This window comes from Bos grunniens, chromosome 13 (genome assembly GCF_055505025.1).
Source record: "Bos grunniens cultivar Pamir isolate PY7600 chromosome 13, Bosgru_T2T1.0, whole genome shotgun sequence".
In the NCBI taxonomy this organism is placed as follows: Eukaryota; Metazoa; Chordata; class Mammalia; order Artiodactyla; family Bovidae; genus Bos; species Bos grunniens.
Window position 1 is genome coordinate 8,647,561 of NC_141177.1, and position 14,782 is coordinate 8,662,342.

At 39.4% G+C, this 14,782-nt stretch overlaps 1 protein-coding gene across 4 annotated transcripts in view; it reads left to right on the forward strand.

Moving 5' to 3' along the window:
* The window catches only part of NCOA5 (nuclear receptor coactivator 5), a 28,322-nt gene that overhangs the window by 1,563 nt on the left and 11,977 nt on the right, over positions 1-14,782 (forward strand). For 2 of the 4 annotated variants that reach the window (XM_086330843.1, XM_086330841.1), the window contains exon 2: positions 9,214-9,280. The exons of the other annotated variants lie outside the window; for them this stretch is intronic. In XM_086330843.1, the coding sequence (XP_086186969.1) occupies positions 9,243-9,280 (38 nt within the window). In that variant the 5' untranslated portion in view covers positions 9,214-9,242. The remainder of the gene's footprint in view (positions 1-9,213; positions 9,281-14,782) is intronic. 4 annotated transcript variants of the gene reach the window in all.

A 14,782-nucleotide genomic window follows, 5' to 3' on the forward strand; every position in this document is an offset into this window, starting at 1 on the left:
CCTCCATTCTGGTTTCTTTGCCTTTGCTTTAACTTGTCTATCCCCCTCCAGATACGTTTTTGAAACCTCCGACAGTCTTAACGTAAAACATAGAAACGGTGATTTTCCTTGTAGACTGTGCTGGAGAAGGCCCAGAGGAAGAATTTTTCTAGGTGCAGGTTGTTGAATGGCCCAGGCCTCTGAACACCACGGGTTGAAGGAGGCATTGACAAATTAACTTACGCCTTAGTTAACATTGTGTTCTATTTGTAGTCTGTTCATAAGCTCTGTTTTTGTGTATGAGAGAGCAGATTTACTTTAACTCACTGAGAGAGAACTCAGAAAAGTCAGCATAGGCCTTTCAAGGGCTTTTTCCTCAAAAGGCTGTGTAAAAAATCCTTATTCCCTGGGAGTACTTTGTGCAGGGGCAATGTAGAATTTTTGAAAGGCTAAGGTAATTTTTTCACATTTCAAAGCAGCAGTCCTGTGTGGAGAAGAAATGAGAATTTTATTTTATTCCAGTCAATTTCAGAACTTCAGTAAATGGAACCTCATCTACCAGTGTTCAAAAGCTAAGAATAAACATTTTTTGGAAAGGCTTTAGAAGTCTGATGAGAAAGAGCACCTGACGGTTTGAAACTTCCTTTTAAGTATCCATTGCAAGCATTCGTTCTCCATCGCCTGCAGATGGCAGTGCCTTTGTACAGCTTATTGCTGTTGAGCAAATTATTGGAATTCAGTTGTGCTTTTAAGAATGGAAAACCTTAGGGTGGGATGATTTGAGAGACTAGCATTGAAACATGTATATTATCATATGTGAAATAGATCGCCAGTCCAGGTTCGATGCGTAAGACAGGGTGCTCAAGGCTAGTGCACTGGGATGACCCTGAGGGATGGGATGGGGAGGGAGGTGGGAGGGGGGTTCAGGATGGGGACACATGTACACCCATGGCTAATTGATGCCAATGTATGGCAAAAACCACTACAATATTGTAAAGTAATTAGCCTCCAATTAAAATAAATTTATTTAAAAAAAGAATGGAAAACCTTTGGAGGAACTATATTTAACATTCTGTTGGGTTCCATTTACATTGTTTCTTTGTTTTTGACGCTCCACAGGAGAAATTAACCATCTCTTCCTACACTCTCTGTTACTCTTGGTGGTGATGATAAAGTACAACAGGCAGTGCTTATGGTTCACAAAGCAGGTTTACAAATACCAACTCATTTTCTCCCTTCTGTCCTCTTGTGAGATAGGTAGACCAGTCTTATATCTTAAAGATTTTGTGGTCAAGTAAAATTGGGAAATGTTAAGGTAAAAAAGCAGCGTCCTTACTCCAGAACTTCTCAGAGGCTTTAACATACTAAACATATGCAGTGTGGATGTTCAAGAGAGGAAGGTATCCTGATGCCTTTCTCTTGCTCTCCTCCCACGAACAGCTTGTGGTTGTAGTGTTCCCCCAAACCGACTACTCTTTGTGCTACTCTAGATTTGCTCTCTGTACCTTGCTGTTAACTAATACTGACCATATGTCTTTAAGACAAACACTTTAAAAGCTCCATCAGCCTTTTTGTGCCTAAAGATTTGTCCTGTGAACAGCATAAACATTTGCCTAGACTATTCCGTAACTTGAAGTAAACTACTGAGAAGTTAAAAGGGCAGTAAGCAACAGAAAATTACCCTCTGTGATTCTCATTAGTGAGAGGCATTAAGGAAAGGATCAGTGTTAGGGCGCTGTCTGAGGCAGCAGCACATGAGGGAAATATGAACTATACTGACAGCTAAATATGTGATGCCAGCATGCCTGCTGCTTTTTAAATGGTGGTTTTATTACTGCCAAATATGAATATTTATAGGGATGGTCATTTTCATTCTTTATCTTATCACTAAAAAATGAAAGATAATAGGTCAACTGGACTAATTGCTTTAATGTTAAGAAAATAATTCCACTCAAAGAATCAGAACTTTTCCAAACCATAAGACTCTTTTTCCTTTTATTTCATGTTCAAAACATTATTGTTGACCTATGCAAAGACCAACAACTTTAGGCAAAGAGCAGGAGAACTTAAGTTGCATTAATGAACAGTTATAAAGCAGAATGGCTTACAACTTTAGCTCTAAAAAATATTTTGAGTGGTCTCCTGGTTTGGATCTGGAATGATAGAATTACTGAAAGTTAGGTTGATTCTGCAGCTAGTGAGCAAGCTGTGAAGAACTTTGAATTACAAGTCATTTGGCTTTTAGGTTGCATACTTAATTATGCAGTTGGAGACTGAGATAGAGATGATACAAGAAGTTTGTTTTTAATCTCTCTTCAGAAATGACTTTTGATATCCAAAAGAAAAAATAGGAAAAAGATGATTTTCATTCAGTTTTAAAACTTAGAGTTTTAAATATATAGTTGAACTTTTTTTCAGCCTTTGGGAAGATTACATTAGGACAGCATCAGAGTCACTAGAAACAGCTCGTTGGAAATACATGTTCTTGGGTGCAGCTTCCCATCCCCACTCCCAGTTGACCAGTCTGCAGATTTTAGCCATTGTTGTGACATGTTCTTTGTAACAGTTTATGAACTATTCCCCCTTGAACACAGGAGTTTAGAGAGGTTTTTAAATGGAGGACTTAAGTATACGTTCTGTATAAACTACAGGAATAAATAGATAATAGAGTAGCACTGTAGTTCCCAAATACCTACCAATAAACTTGCTTAAGTGTGGATTGGATTCCTAGGCTCTATCCTCAGATACTGAAAGTTTGAGAAGGGGTCTGGAAATCCCATTTTTAAACATCTTCTCAGGTGGCACTTACGTATCTTCATTAAAGAAATGTGATGTTGAGAATGAAAAGAAAAAATATATATGGGCGGGGAGAAGATGGGTAGTTGTTTAATGGGTGTAAGAGAGTTAATTTTGTTAGATGAAAAAGTTTTGGAAACCTATTGCCCAGCTGTTTATATTTGTGAATATACATAACACTACTGAACTGTACACTTAAAGATGATAAATGTAAGATTTTAGAAAAAATAAGGTTTGTTGTCTATTTGTTCCTGATCAGTGGATGGTTAGCTAATTAAATAATGAGTCCTCTAGCCATCAGTTCATTTTATATCCCTTTTTTGAAGGTAAAAATCATAACTTTTAGATATTTTTCTCCCCTCTAGTCCCTTCAGTGTCAAACCAATGATCTTCAAGGAACATTATTTTAATGGGCAATATTTTGAATGTCATAGATTTAAATAATCCCCTATTATTTTGAATAATAAACATAGAGTAAACCTTCATTAATTTGACTTCACTGAAACTCTGTTTATGGTAGTTCAGTTCATAGCCTCCTAACATGCCCTCCTGCCACCAGTTTCTTCCTTTCCCATAGCAGAGATTTTTTTGTTATTTAGTCTGCTCTGGCTTGCATCTGTAATTCCTTTCTTTTCCTCCTCCTGTCATCCCATTTCCTACAGTAGACTTCCTACAGTATTACGTACTGTGCCCTTCAGACCATTCCTTTCCCTTTGCATGTGCTGCAGTGACTTCTCTATTTTCTGGTAAACTCATTCTTCAAGACTCAGTTTAAATGTTATTTTTAGGCCTTCCAACCTCTTCCACCCATCCCTCGTCCCCTATTCCTCCCAGTGTTCTCTCTGCCCTGACACACACATACGCATAGGTAGGCCTTCTTTATCTCTGCTGTAAGCCCATTTTAAATTATGTTGTGATTATCTGTATACATGTGCCTCTTTTCTTTATTGAACAGTGAACTCCTTTAAGGCAGAGACTTAAGCCTTGTTATTTCCATATGTCTTAAGACCTAGTACAGAGTGTGATGCGTGGTTATGTATAGAAGCATTTGATGTCCTAATTACAAACAGTACTTTTTAAGTTCATTAATTTAGTTTTCTAAGGATCTCTGGGCTTCCCTGGTGGTTCAGAAGGTCAAGAATCCACCTGCAGTGTGGGAGACCTGGGTTCAATCCCTGGGTTGGGAAGATCCTTTGGAGGAGGGCATGGCAACCCACTCTGGTATTTCTTGCCTGGAGAATCCCCATGGACTGAGGAGCCTGGCAGGCTACAGTCCATGGGGTCGCAAAGAGTTGGACACGACTGAGTGACTAAGGGACATGACTGAGAGACTAAGTGCAGCACAAGGATCTCTACTTGTACAGTTCAGTTGAAATTTTACTTTTTTAAATGAACCTATATTTTGAAATTTTGTTGCTCCAACTTTTTTAGTAGTTTAGATTAGCTCAACCTTTGTTGGTCCAAATTAGGGAGCTTTTTCTCTTAGTTGATATTCTTCTTGAATCAGTATAACAAATAAGGTAGAATATCCATTTTATCAGGTTTAGAGAAATCAAGTGACTTGACTAAATCCCTTCCCCCACATCCCAGAAAAGTAGGACTAGAACTCAGATTTGCTGATTCCAACCAAGGTTCTTTCCTCAAAAGAAGTAAAAAGGGCCAGAAATTAAATATTGATAGAGAATTTTTGTCTGAGGTGTTACAGTGAATAGAATGTCAGTAGTAAAAGCCAGGAACATTGTTGTTTCAGGTGATAGAAATCAAAGTTGTAGTTGAATAAGCAGATCCTACCCTGTTGAGTGTCTGGGGCACTTAAACACCAGTGTGCCCAGCATAGACCGCCTTTTCCAGGCCCCATCAGCATCTGATCAGGGAGCCCTCACCAGTGTTCAGAATGGAAGTCAGGTCTTTCTACTCCCTGTTGGAGGCAGCATAACGTGTTTAAGCATGTTAGTGTCAGGGACACCTGGTTTTGAGTTCTAGCTCTGCCTTTTGATCATCTTGTGACCTCAGATAAGTCACCTAATTTCTCTAAACTTCAAATTTCCTCATTCTCAAAATAGAGATCATAATACAACTCCCAAGAGTTGTAGAAAGGTTTGCTTGAGATAATGTACATAACGTTCTTAGTACAGGCTCTGGGACAGAGTAAGTATTTTGTAAGTATAAGTTATATTGTTTCCACCATTTCTGTTCCTTGGAATAACATCCTAATACCATTAAGGATACAATAATTATTTCAATTAGAAATTGAAGGAGATAACCAAATATGAGGGATTGTGTAGTTTTCAGAGTGAGCTTAAAGCATCGATTTAGAAGCAGCAAGCCAAGCATTCTCTTATCCCTAACTTTACAGTATAACTCATAATATCCCTGATGGTACAATATATCATCAAAGTCATCTTCATAAATATGGTGTAAGTGAGAAGTCCTATCCTTTCCCCAATTTTGGGAGTTACTGTCTCATAGTCACTGTCTTGTCAGTATGGTTTCTCAAGTAGCATTATCTTTGTCATCATGTATTTCCAATTTAATAATTCCTAGTTGTTGGTTGCTTTTCAGCTAGACCTATTGGCAAGCTTTATTTCATTTGTAATCATTTCTTGAAATTGTAGGGAATCCCCTGGCAGTCCAGTGGTTAGGACTTATTTCAACAACCAGAGTTGGCACTGTCAGATGTTACAGTTCACACTGCACTTGTTGAGAATAGTCCTGTTTTCCATTGTGACCGTCTTTGAAGTATAAAAATTGGTTTTACGGTGAAAAGAATTGTTTTGTGGTGGTACAGTTAAAAAATAGAGCAAACCAGTTCGTGAAACTATGAATGAAACATGCATTTTTATTTATAGCATATCTGAGTACCATTGTGTGAACTCTGTCTGGCATATTAGTCTAAAATAAAATTGTAGATTAAGCATTGTGCCTTCCTTTGGGAGTTCTTTACCCCTGTTCTTTTGTGATTTAAAACAGCTCTGCTGCTTCCTGTATAACATTTTCCAGATTATTTTCCATTTTTTTTCCCCTTTTATGTGAATTCCTTCGGTTGGTGCTGTTTTTCTTGTCTAAAAATTCCTACTAGAGAAGTGCTTTTAACTATTTTTACCCCATAGAAGTTATAGATATTCAGGTGAAGGTTAAGCACCTTGTGGTAATGGTGACTTTGAATGGTATTCACATTGCTAATAAATTGACAAAGTGTAGAACTACCAACCAAGCTGAGGTGGAAGAGACACTGAGATTGAGCTGCCCCAGATAAAATAAAGCAGGAAGAAAAAGAAGCACTATTTCTTCCCTTTTTTAGGCAGAAGAGGCATTCCACCTCTCCTTGGAGATTCTTTTAAGTTACCACTGCCCTCCTGTTGATTAAATTCCCTCCAATTTTGATTCCCCTCTAACATCCAGAAAGATTCCCAAATTGTCTTTCTGTTTTCCCTTCTCCTTTACATTCATATCATTTCTATTTGTTTGGTGTAAATTTTGTATCTCAGTAAGGGTTTAGAAAGAAAATAATCTGATTCAATTAATTAATACCAAAAAACCCTTTACTACTCCCAGTATTTGCATTTTCAAATTGAAACTTGTTCAAATGAACCTCTAGTTGATGGGTTTTCAAATTATGTGACAGAAAATTGGGATGGTACAAGGTTTTGGTTTGTTGGTTTGTTTTTTCTGCTGCTTCAAATCTTTGTTGTACCGTGATCAGCTCTCTGAAGTTATTTGTACTTTTGGTAGCTTCTCTGTTCTTTCTGTATTTCTGAATTCTTAGGTTTTCCAAAAGTTCTGTGTGCACATATGTTAGAACTGTTTGTGTATGTGAATTGGTGGTGGTGATAGTTTTTCGTAACTCTTACTGAAAACGCCTCCACCTCTAGTGTAACCTGAGCAGTCCTCTTACATGGCAGTGAGACTAGCAAAATGTTTCAAGTTTCATTTTGTCCGTATCTTACTCAAGGTGGAGATTTAAGGATCTCTTTAATAGGAATGAATAAACAAACAGTTGCTATACCATACCAAAAGTTTGCTAACCCCTAAAATTAAGAAAATGGTCTAAGAGTTCTCTTTTCTGCAAAAGAAACTTAAGCCACACCATCCAAAAACAATTACTTTGGACTCCTCCATGAAAATGGATACTAGGAGGCAAATTACAGTCAGAATGGTTTAAAGATACAATCTTGAATTTTTAAAATAATCTTTCAAGTGATTGCAAAGAATTTCACGAACTTCAAAGGAAAATATTTACCTCCTTCATTCTAACTGCAACCAGTTTTGCCCCAAAGTTATATGGTACCATGAGTATTTTGATCTCCCCAGTCCTATATTTAGTGGCCCTCGCAGGGGGGCCACTAAATATACAATGCAGTAGTCCTTTTCATATGATGAGGGCAAAATTATATAGTATTTATAGACACCAGTTATAGTAGTACCTTGTGTTCCATATTCTCACCTAAATGTTTGCTGAGTCAAGTCAGTGTTTAGATGAGTTTTATTTACATGACTCTTTAATAATACATGGAATCCTGCTGGGAAATATGGTCCTTATCTAAAAGAAATGTGCATGCCACTAACACCACTCCCCATGTATTCCAGAGATATTTTGAAAACTGCTTAAATAATCAAAGACTTTACATTTCTCTCTGAATCATAGTCACCCTGTGTTAGAAAGCAGTACAAAGTAAGTGGGCGGACTAGGTCAGTAGGCCCTTCTAAGCCTGAACCTGATACTCTTCACAATCACAAATAGAACTCCCTGTATGATCTGTCATTATATAACATGTGTTAATATTTTAGGACTTGAGACTTCCTTGGTGGTCCAGTGGCTAAGATTCTGCACTCCCAATGCAGGGGGCCTAGGTTCGATCCCAGTCAGGGAACTAGATCCTGCATGCTGCAACTAGACCCCAGTGCAGCCAAATAAATAAATATTTAAAAAAAAAAAAAAAAAGTCAGGCCTTAGTGAATTTTAAGGGTTGTAACTTGTAACATGCAATACCAAACCCATGGTCAGGTATTACTGGCCAATTTCTGTGTAGAACATATTTTCTGATTCTTTATAAAGGTAGAGGGGTTGTGTCTGCTCAGTTAGAAACTTAAGAAGCAGTTTACATAGAATGTACTTCTCTGACTGTTTAGATGTGTAACCTTCAGTTTGGTCAAAAGCCATTCTCCTAAAGATAAGGGGCTTCTGACTTAAAATGGAACTGAAGATCATTCTTACTTGAACAGGAACACAATAGTTGACAACATAGCAGGGGAAAGACATACAAGACCTCTTTAAGTTTTGTCATTACTCTGGTCTTTCATGTGATAAGACACTGGTTAGAATTTTTCATACACATAATTACTATTTTCAAAGCTACTTAAAATCACTGTTTTAAATCCTAATTATATGATTGTTTAATACCATTTAATGTCATTATTAGATACACTGTTAATTGCTTAATATGGAACAAGGGGAATAAAATTACACTGCAGCAGAAAGCAGTTTTATTTCTCCATATACTAAAGTATGAAATTTTTAATATGCTTATTTTTTAAGGCATATAAAAATTATCAGGTGTTATCTTTGAGCATAGATTGGTACATTTCTTGAGATATTTCTTTTATTTCTTACTTACATATGGTGTTTTTATTACTTGCTTCAGTTTTTGCAAAGTAGGGTTTGTTTTGTTTTTAACCGAGAGGCTTTAACTGCACAGGTTGGCTTCTGTGAGTTTATGTTTTCACTGTTCTTTATCTAGTTGTATATGCCAGGCTTCTGTAGTGAAAACTTACAATGAGTGTTTTATTACTTAACCTTACTATACCAAATGCCAGTTCTTATTCTTAGGTACTTAGCTATGAGGGTTATAAATATTAACAGGTCATATGCCTTGTTTAGAAAAAAATTAATTTATTTCCTACATCTCATTCTGGAAGATTCTACCCATAGAATGCCACAAGGCAAACTAAAAGGAGCCCCTGCTTCATGGATTATTAGATGTTTTAAGACTGAATTCCAGCCATTACTTCCTTGTAATATAAAATGGAACTACTTGCCCTTGCTCTCTCTCTCTTTTTAAAATTCTCTTTCTTTCTTTCTCCTCCCCTCAAAAAAGAATCACACATCTGGCTCTCCAAGAGTTTAGAAGACAACCTTTTCCCCTTTTGGAGGGGGAAGTTTTTAGGTTTAGGCTTGGCAGTGTTAAAGCCTTGACATAATCAGTTTTACACAAATTATGTGTTAGGTAGAAAACTGAGGGACATTCTCTACCAAGCCATGACAACGTACTGCTGTAACTTAATAAAAATTGCCCAAGTGACAATGCGTCTGCTGAATGGATTTTCTTACACCATCTGGTTGTCATTGTAGTTTTTTTGTTGTTGCTTTCATTTGAAATGTGCTGATGATCTTGTTTTTATTCCGTAGCATTGAACAGATGGGTTGATTATTCTTTTCAGATATTAATAAGGCAGCGGAAAGAAGAAATATGAATACGGCTCCATCAAGACCCAGCCCCACACGAAGGTAAAGTACCCTGAAGCAGTGAGTTACCTTGGGAGAGTTGGGCTCTGGGGAGTTAAGCCCAACTTCGTACATCAAGGGTCTTTTCTTCCCCCCAAGAAATCAGAAACGCACAAGCAAACAATAAGAACGTGAACCTGTGTGAAGGGCCTTGCTGCTTTTTTAGAACATACATCAGGAGATGCAGAGGAAGCTTTGTTTTCCGTGGCAAACCCAGCAAGTTCAGCTTGCACCGTGAGTTGCAGGCGATTGGAAGAGGATAAACCTCTGTGTGTCCCCCGCTCACGTGTCAGTGGGAGCCTCCACAGCAGGAGTGCCCGAGGGTCGTTGGTGTGTGCTGCGCTGCCCTGCAGCAGGCTCGACTCTTCATTCCACATGGCTGCCGGTCCAGATGTTCACCCAGGTTTACAGAAAGTGCTGCTTGAGAGATTGCTACTGTGCCTGTGCTGCAGATCCCCTGTGCGCTCGCATGCTTGGGTTACCTATTGAGGGGAAATAAAAAGGGCAAAAACACCCTACCTCTAGAAGTCTCCCTTTTTCTTAGTTTTCCTGGAAATAAAAGGCATTTCCCCAAATAGTCTTCCACTATTTACAAGAGATAGTCCTGATGTGTACCCTCAAGATACGCATTAAATTCGTCCCAAAGAAGAGCCTCATTAATGTTGCCATTACACCAAAGATGAGTATATTGTATTCAAACTGGCCTCATAAATAGCACACAAGTGGATGCAGTGTGTGCAGTTTTGTGTGGAATGCAGACATACATATCTCATATCTGGTGTCTCCTCATGGCCCAAGTGGATATTCAGTATGGATTTTGCCTTTGCCCCTAAGTAAAATGCCAGTTTCCCACAGTAAATTGTGTACCTAAACTATATACCACAGGAAACTACATTTCATATGATGACTGAACATGCTGAGTACAACAAATCCTAGTCTGTACTGGTAGCTCCACAGGTCACTTGGGGGTATACCCAACTACCTGGGCACTTACACATAACATACAGCCGTCCTGCTTTGAAACAAAAACGCCTATAGTTTGTTACCTACTTATAGGAAGGATTGGTTGCTCTGTGTTTGTATATGTGCCCACTTGGACCTGATGGTATTTTCTAAGCTACCAGGATTAAATTACACGGGTATGTTCTGCAGAGTTCAAGCAGACCTTAGGGACAAAGTAATGCTGCTGATTTCAGTTAGGTTCTTTGAACACTCTGCCTGGAAGTTGAATCTAACACCACAGTTATAGCTGCACCACAGCTGTTAGCTGGATGCCCTGGTCATCCATTGGTTTCACTGCAGAAGTGAGCATACACATTGGTATTCTGTTTGTTTTCTCTGACACCATAAGGAATGCCTGCAGCTTGCAGGTAAATAGTATATTGATTGATTTTGTGTGTATGTGTGAGTGCCCTAAAGAACATAAATGAATGCTCTGGAACTTCAGCAGATCCATATAAGTCTGTTTCCGTTGTGCTGCATCTAACCACGCTGCAGATGTTGGGCAGTCCCTTCAGTGTTGCTCCTCGTTGCCCCAGTAAACATGAAATACAAGTGACTGAGAGTTTGCATCTAATGGTCAGACATATGGGCTCCACTGGAAGCTGTGGTTGCTAAATGACTTGAAAGGAGATGTGTATATCCAGTTTCCAAGGAGCTCAAATGTGTATGTTTCTGAAGTAGGTAGCTTACAGGAGTGTAGAACTGGTCACTATAAAGACACTCCCCTAGTGAAATCCTCCTGCTCTCTGTATCCTCATGATGTCTGTGATGTCTGGGTAATGTTTCCGCAGGCAAAAAGGAGGTGGGACTGCACATCACAGAATAAAAAGTAGTTCTCATTTGTGCTATAATAAGAATGTTTTATGTCATTCCACTAAAAGTATACCTAACCAGATGCTTTTAACATTTCCCATTATTGTAGGTATTCACTAAGCATTGGCAGTGTTGGGGAAATAGCTTACTCCCCTGCTTAAAATCCAATATTGCCATTGCCAGAGCATTAACTTTAAAAGATTAATTTCATCCCAGCCTAAAATGCAACTCTATAATTTCATCTGTAATGGAAGAATGCTTTCTTTCTTTCTTTTTTATATCCCCACTCCCAAAGATAAACATACAAACAACATTGGAGGGGGCCTTTTAAAGTGTTCTCCTTACCAGATTTATAAACATATGTCACTTATATTTTCATTTTAATATATCGTCTTCCTCAAAAATAAATTCTAAGATGAGGTCATTTGGAACGTGGATTGGGCTGTGGCTTCCCGTTTTATTTATAGTCAATAGGAGGGACAGCTAGGCTAATTAAAGGTCCATTGAAGATCAGTCTTCTTGGTGATCCGTCCCTAACTGGGTTCCTCAAAGTGTTGTTTAGCATGATTAAGTTTCATATAGTCATACTCAGTAAGGTTTGGGGAAGAGGAATATTCACATTTAGTTAAAAAAAAAGATCTATTCTGAGCCCCATCTAAAGGTCTAAGCAGAGTCCCAGTTTTGTTCCATTTAAAAATTAAAATTTTCAAACCCTAAAGTCAGATAAATTGAATGTTGTATTCAAAATAGAACACTAACGTTTTGATCATTGTGCTTATCGTATGTTCTTTTTAAGACACTAGTCTGGAAGGGGCTAATCATTTCTCTGAGGGTGAACACTGGTGTGTGCTCTCCTCAGGTGCGTGCTTCCAGTCAAAACCTTGAGATAATTCCAGTGTATCAGTATGTTGACAGCAATCCACCTGACTTCATTCAGCAACCCTAAACATTTTATGTGCCCCCAGCCATGGAGGAATGCATTGTTCACAGAAAGGGAAAAAAAAAAAAGCTACCTATAGCAAGCATTTCCCTTAAGTTGTAACTCTGTGTCTTCAGTGTTGCTACTTTTTAAGAAAATTGTTTCTAAACATGCTGGCAAGACCTTTGTAACACCTTATTTTGCTGGACTTTAACCTTGAGTGTCAAAACACCTCAGTATCTTTGGGAATTTTCACAGGATTATCACCTCTTCAAATGTCTCTGTAAGCCACAGTTCTGCTGGTATTGCTCACCGTTCAGTAATATGCCTCACTCATGACTCCGGCTGTTGGGATGTGGTTCTGACGGTTCTGGCCCAGCCAAGCACAGAATTCTGCATCAGGGATCCCTGCTCTGGATCACATTTCAGCCTGAATTCTCGTCATTAACCCTTGGACCACTTCATTGAACTCCACTGTGCACAGTGAGAGCATTGCATAGTTACCGTGCAAGTTGTCTAGCATTGGTGCTAGGCATCAGTCCTTAACCATGCTCGGAGACTGGATCATGCTTCTAGTCGTACCTCAGTTCTCAGTTTCCATCTTCAGCTCAGCACTTGAGCAGTCCAGGTTTTGGAACATAACCTTCTGCAGACATGGCCTCTAAGTGATACTCTACTTCCTAAACCTTCCTGCATGACCTGAGGAAAAGCAAATAGAGTTAACTTGTCTACATCGAGACCTCTGCAGAGAATTTCTCTATGTATTCGTGAAGAATGTTAGGTCTGGTGCCTCATTGGTGAAAGTCGTCAAGGATTGGTTCATCAGAAATAACCTGGCCATTGTCAGCTATGTTTCAGTTTTTTAAAAAAGAAAAAGCCTAACTGCAGACAAGTTTCTTACGTGGCCTGAGGTGATTTTTGTGTATCCACAGTGTTAATTCCTTTAATAACTGCTTGCTTCTTGGGTGTGAGACTGCCCTAGCTCTAGGTGGGCTTCACAATTAAAGACTCCAGGCTGTGATTACCTGCGCACTAACACTTAAAGAAGATCCGTCAGGTCTCAGCAAGTGCCACCTCTCTACCAACAGAAGAGTCACATTTGTGTTTGAGAAAATTATCAGTGCGCTTTCTAGGGAGAAGCATGGGCACTTACAAAATTTGGATCTGTAAGGTGTGATTGCTTGTTGTACCCCGTTATCCTTCCTGCACCCAATGGCAAAATTCTGTACAAGTCTGTTGTCCCTGTTTCTGATGGCAGCATGGAGCTCCTGGTGGGGGATCAACATCACACAGCAGCCAGCCATTTAGAGAATGGTATTTGTGGACAGTATCTGTGACAGAACAGAAATACAAAGAGCTGATGGATTTTTTTTTTCAGGAGAAAAAAGGCTGGCTTTAGAAGGAAAATATTCCAGTGAACAGAAAGGAAAAAGGAGATGCTGACAAAGACAAGGACAGAGGCCTTCCTCCCTGACCTTCTGAACAGCCAAGGCCAAAGAACACCATCCTGGGCTTGAGGCTGTCTCTAGCCAAAGAGAAGCTCAGAGTCCATCAGTTGTCCAAGAGCTCTCAAATGCCTGGTGCTCCTCAGGATGAGAAGCACTTCTACCAGGAGCATATCACTTGCCATCTGAGCCATGGTCTTTTCCTTCATCCATCCCTCCTTACCTCTCAGATGTTTGCAAATGGTGTGACTACCGTGTCTCTCAAGGCAAGAGAGCATTTGGCTTTGCCCCCTCCTGCTGAATAGATGAGGAATTTGCAACAGGATTTTAGTGATGTTTATCAACTGCTTTCAGTTTGTGGACTCTGGTTCTGAAGTTCTAACTGTTGTTCAGTTTCTTTTTAGCTTCTGGTGACCTAGTACCTGAGGGTACAGTGCATTGGTCTCCAGTTAAACAACTTTGGTACCATGGGATGATCTAGTGAACTTCATTCTCCAGAAACTTGCCTCTAACCCACTTGTTATTTGAGGCCAAGCATCTTGTTCAGCAGGCTTCATCCTTGCGGCACTCTGAATCCTGCACACTGTACCACCTTTTTGTCATCTGGTTCTTATTTTGAGAAAGATGCTGGGGCCAACACCAGGATCCGTTTTTTTCTGGGGAGGTCTTTGTTTGGCTCCTAAAGGGTTGTTTTGTTTTTGTCTCCAGAAGAAAAGCAGTCTGCCATGCTGCTTGTCTTTTGGAGAAAGGAAAGCTTTCCCTTTTCATTTTAGAGCCTTGCTATCCTCTCTGTCCCTGCTTCTGCTACTCCTTTGGTTCTTCTTTCCCTTGTGAATATCATCTCTTTTACATTTTTACCCCCAAGGTAATTAAGGGGGAATTTATAGTTTTGTTGCACATAGACTGCTTACCTTCTCAAACTAGAAGCATGAACCTGGACTTTGGGAATCTAGGGTATTGTGGTCAACCTCCAGGAATAAACTCTCGGCAGGTGAGTAAGGTATTTCAGTGGATTCAAAAGAATGAGAACCAGATGTGGCATTTGTAATCGTCCTAGGACTGTGAAAAGTGCCTGATGTGGTGGTATCCCTGTCCCCACCCCCCACCCCGTTTTCTCCAGCCTACGGCTTTGTGTGTGGTCTGTGGTCTGTCAGGTTCATGATCTCTTTCAGCCTTGATTGCCAAAGAGCACTTGAAATCTGATTCCACCTCTAATGACTTATTTCTGACTGCTCCCCAAGGCAGGTTTATCTGCTGATCATTAATCCAGAAATACTTGACAGTTGTCCCTTCCCATTGGATCCTAGGTGTTTGCCCACAATATAC